Genomic DNA, 5,000 nt, shown 5'->3' with positions numbered 1-5,000 from the left:
AGAACCTTGATCGTAAATACTAAAGCACAAAAGAGACAACAAGCTTTCATTCAAATAATTTTTCACTGTCACATTTCCAATTTGTTTTTACCTTTGCTGAGTTGAGTCTTAAAATGAATGTTACTTGCCAGAAAAACAGGCAAACTTTAAATAGATGCGACTTCAGTAAACACTGTGAGACACACAGCAGAGATCACAGATCTACTTGTGGTGTTCGATTCCTTCTCTGTCTTTGTTGAACCCGTAAGTTACCAGAGAAATTTCCATTTGGTTTCAGTGTTGTACGTAACACCACCTTGGCGAAATATTAGAAGTACAGCATATTTTGATTTCGGCTCAACGGGCGAAAGATTCACGCTGTCGAAGTCCATTACTCGTCGCTTTTTTAAGATTCCAGATCTTTATGTTTCACCGCCTGTCTTGACGTTCCATTCTTGAGCTCCATGTGGGTATATTTTCTTTAAAGATGTACTAAAAAGCCATTCGCGTTACAATGACTTTCGACGCCATTACAGGTTAATTGTGCAGAGCAAGCTACGCATTACCCCAGCCCCCTCAAACCTAACAAAATACGCACAGAGGACTCCATGCACAAAGACACCACTTAGCAGGGGAGTGACAGGCACGACTTTTCCCGACACGGAAAATAGCAAAAAAACCCACGAAATGAAACCGAGATTCCGACTGGGTTTGGCAACCCAGTAATGACGTGAAGCTGCATTTGGAGCCCGATACTGAGTGCAAGGTGATGACTGTAGCGGTCCAATTTGCTTACATTACTTTGCAAAATCGATCAATTTGAAATCACTTTACTTAAAGATTATAGCCCAGACAAACAAGTAGGCTCAAGTTTTCAGTAATATTTAGTAGCTTTTGCTACATAACAATTTTTCCGTTTGATATAGTTTCGAACGCTTCTCGCGTAATTCGGTAAAAAACACTTGGAATAAAGGGCATACAGCGCGAAAACAAGCGCGATGACCCCATCTTTTTATTGCATTTTTTAATGTCCTGTGTATGAATATCAATTGTGCCAAGTTTGAAAAAAATCTGGATAGTACGTCATTTTCAGGGGAATTTTTTAATTTTTTAATTTTTTAAAAGGAAACTAGTGAGCAGCACACAGCAACTGATCTTGTAAACTTTGTTATTAACCGACCGGTTTCGTCTGATCAAACAGACTTCATCAGGGATTCTAACAAGATGTTTAATGGGAACTAGTTTTATACATGAAGTGATAGTACAAAAGCACGTTCCAGTAAGGGTGTGAACAGCAAGACACCCACAAGAAATACGCGCAGGATGTAACGTAAATCCTGCGTAGAAAAGGTGTAAAGTATAATTTTAATCTTGGGGCTCGGCACAGGGTGTTTATAAATCACGTTGGGTTGGTGTTCAATAGGTGGTCTGAATTTAGGAGAAAGGAATTCTTGTTTGCAAAGTCTTGAGGGGCTTACTTACAAGTCGAATATCGTGCCTTCGAAAAAGTCTTGTTAGGGGCTGCGTAACACCATTGATGAAAGGAAGGACAGCAAAACCGTTAGGGTTCTCTTGAGGCGCAAACCATTTAAAAAACATGCAAACCAGTTCTTCAGGCGAAGGCATGGCATGTGTGGGTGGTTTGGAAAATTTCCGCTTTAAGATATTGGAAATAACAAAGGAGGGGTAGTGCATCAATGACGTGGGTTGGTTTCGGTATGTTTCCCTTGCGGTGTACTTGGGAGTTTAATTGCGCGGTGTAGGAGGGTCTCAGCTGTGCTGATCTTGTGGCGTTTGTCGTGGTGAGAAGAAAAGTCTAAATATCTGTCCGTGTGAGTTGCTTGGCGGTAAACATCAATAGTGATCGTGTTGTCCTTGCGAGAAACCAAAGTATCCAAGAAGGCGATCTGCTGGTCAGATTCCTCCTCAGTAGTGCATGAGATGTGTGGATCGATGGAATTAAGTGTTGTATAAAAAGAGTTAACAGCATCTCTTTTGATGATACAGAAGCTATTATCCACGTAGCGTTTCCATACTTTAGGTTGTACTTCAGACGTGTTGATGGCCACTTCTTCGATGGCTTCCATGCACAAGTTCGCCACCACAGGGCTGACGGGGCTACCCATTGCGCAACCATGGATCTGTTTATATATCTTATCATTATAAATAACGTAATTGTTAGATAAGATAAATTTCAGCAGTTAATGATTTCATTACTGTCTAAGCTCGTGCGTGAAGAAAGTGAGTTGTCCTTAAGTAGTTTGTTGCTTATCTAATCACAGGCTTTGTCTACGGGAATAGCTATAAATAGTGATACCACATCGAAGGATAGCATGACTTCGTCATCCTGGATGTCAACATTGGAGATTTCTTCAGCAAACTTGTTCTCTTCCTGCCCCTGAAGAAACACCGAACTGGAAAGCTGGTTCTAAAGTGGCTTTTTGTATTATGTGTAAGAGGAGCAGCAAAAATACTGCAGCAGAAAAACGAGCGCCTAACCGAGCGAAGGCCGCTCTCAGCAGACAACAAATGTTTTTCACTGGCTGATAAATCTGATCAAATGCAGGCTGAAAGAAAACCATAGAGAAGTGCGCTCTAAGAATTCACGGCATCGTGCAATCGGGGAATTCAAGTTGCAAGCTGCAATCGGTGAGTTCCTGCAAACGCAAAGCAATTAGCAGTTAATATCTGCCGACAATTGCGTAGAATATCTTAAACTGAGGGATTTACGAGCTGTTCGGAATATAGATTTCTCTGCAAATGTATTTCGAGTACTGCCACTGTATTTCATTAACTTCAACACAGACAAGACAGCCTGAAGACAAGTAAATCTAACCTGAAAAGTCATGGTGGTACAAAAGTCACAGAAAGGCGGAAATTCTTGAGCCTTTAGCAGAGAGTTGAGTTGATAAATTACGCCAAAGATCATCGAAAGGAGGGACATCGTAAAATTGCTGACAAATTTGGTATTGGAACACCCTGCGAGCAGAGCCTCCTTTTGTCTTTTTCTTTACTGAGGAGGAGAAAAGTAGGCTCTGCCCGAATCGCGTCAACTCTTTGAAGCCGCCGCAGCCCGAACTTCTGGACTAGTCAATCTTGTTTTCTCTCGTCAAACCGGTTTTTCCAGTGCGAGCGTCCGTTTAGTGACAAAACCGATGGTTATAATTGAGCCCGCTGGCATGAAAAACCAAGATGGCGGCGAGATCTGGCATATTAGGCTTGGGTTCGAGACTGTATCCTGGCAACATGCAGCGCATATTCAAAAAAGATCTTACTCGATTCATGCAGAGCCTTTCTCGAGAACGCCAAAATCGAGCAAGCAAAAGAAAGGCTCTGCTAGCAGGGTGGTATTGGAAGAACCCAAGCCCATAAAATCTTATCTTAAAGAAATAGTAATCGTCGAGGCTAGGAATGCGTTTGAATAACTTGAACAACTTGCAGAATGAGACATCACGTCTCGAGTATCACATTCGACGCACGTATTGAAAATGTAAAAATAAAATAACAATGTTTATGAATCTTGAAATATATTTCGCTCTTCATCAGTCAAAAAGAACCTCATGTAAGACGCATTAAAAGAGGTTTGTGTGTTCCCAGGTGTCATGTAAGCCAACATGGGGTAACTTATTTTACGCTAGATCTGCTTTAAGTTGGAGTACTAAGAGGACAGTACTAACTCAAGAGGTCTTGAGAGTTATACTTAATTGTAGCAAGCTGTTGCCGTGGGAGAGGCCGGTGGAGAATGTTAATGAAATGGTTTTGAGGATACAGTACTCGGGGTACAGTGAGAGATTCAGGCACGAGGTTGTCAACTCGGCCCTTAAGGCGTATAGAGCGTGAGATAAGGCTGATCGAGAGGGCGAAAGACCGTTACATCGACCAAAGGAATGGAGGAGAGAGGAACGAGAGCAAGAGAGGGTGATAAAGAGAAGCAACTGGTACAAGAAGAGCGGAAACGAAGCGGTAATATTTATACAAGCAACACCGAAGTCACAGCTACAGAGGAGGTACCAGGAAGAAATAAAGCGGCAAGGTTTCAAAATCAGGTTGGTAGAGAAAGCTGGTGTTGCGATTAAAAAGTTACTCCAGAGATCCGATCCATTTAAATCACGAAAATGTGAGTTGAAGAGAGGATTGCCCAGTGTGTAGAGAAAGTGGGAGAGGACCTTGTGATCGACAGAGTGTGACTTATGAGATGAAATGTGCGGAGTGTGACGATATCTATATCAGAGAAACGTCAAGGAGTGCATATACAAGAGGCAAAGAACACATGAAGTCACTAGCCAAAAGGGAAGAGCGGTCAGTCTTGTGGAAGCATTGTAAAGAGAAACACAACAGTAGAACGCAGAAATTCGAGATGAACGTTACCGGGTCTTACTCCAACGACGCCATGTTGAGGCAAATATCTGAGGGTGTTCGGATAGACAAAGTACCAGAAGGTTCATTGATGAACTCCAAGAGCGAGTGGAATTGTTTCCGCGTTCCCCGCACGATAGTGGCGCGAGGCCACGTAAAATAAGTTACCCCATGTTGGCTTACATGATATCTGGGAACACACAAACCTTTTTAATGCGTCTTACATGAGCTTCTTTTTGACTGATGAGGCTCGAAGAGGGAAATCTATTTCAAGATTCTTAAACATTGTTATTTTATTTTTACATTTTCTACACGTGCGTCGAATGTGATACTCGAGAGGTCATGTCTTTTTCTGCAAGTAGCTCTAGTCATAAACTCTTAAAGGAACGAAAAGAAATACTTGCGTCGTACGAAAGTCATTTACAGTCGAATAACCAAAAAAGAGTCCGCTGTGGGAAGTAATCAGATGTGAATGAGGCACTATGGGACTGGTAAACCGCGCACCGGTGGCTCAGTTGGTTGAGCACCGGGCTGTCACGCGGGAGGTCGTGAGTGCAACTCCTGCCGTACCAACACTCAGGGTCTTTAAATGACTGGCAGAAAGTGCTGCCTTTGTAATTACATCTGCAAATGGTTAGACTCTCTAGTCTTCTCGGATAAGGACG

The 5,000-nt window shown here is 42.4% G+C and overlaps 1 protein-coding gene across 1 annotated transcript; it reads right to left on the bottom strand.

Annotated features, from left to right (window-relative positions):
- Window positions 1-1,673: 1,673 nt before the first annotated feature.
- LOC138005310 (uncharacterized) lies at window positions 1,674-2,105 on the bottom strand. The gene has a single exon (XM_068851560.1). The coding sequence runs from the start codon at window positions 2,103-2,105 to the stop codon at window positions 1,674-1,676; it is 432 nt and encodes a 143-aa protein (XP_068707661.1).
- Window positions 2,106-5,000: the final 2,895 nt, after the last annotated feature.

This window comes from Montipora foliosa, chromosome 6 (genome assembly GCF_036669935.1).
Source record: "Montipora foliosa isolate CH-2021 chromosome 6, ASM3666993v2, whole genome shotgun sequence".
Classification (NCBI taxonomy): Eukaryota; Metazoa; Cnidaria; class Anthozoa; order Scleractinia; family Acroporidae; genus Montipora; species Montipora foliosa.
Note: the sequence above shows the minus strand (reverse complement) of the source record. Positions and strands in the feature narration are given on the sequence as shown.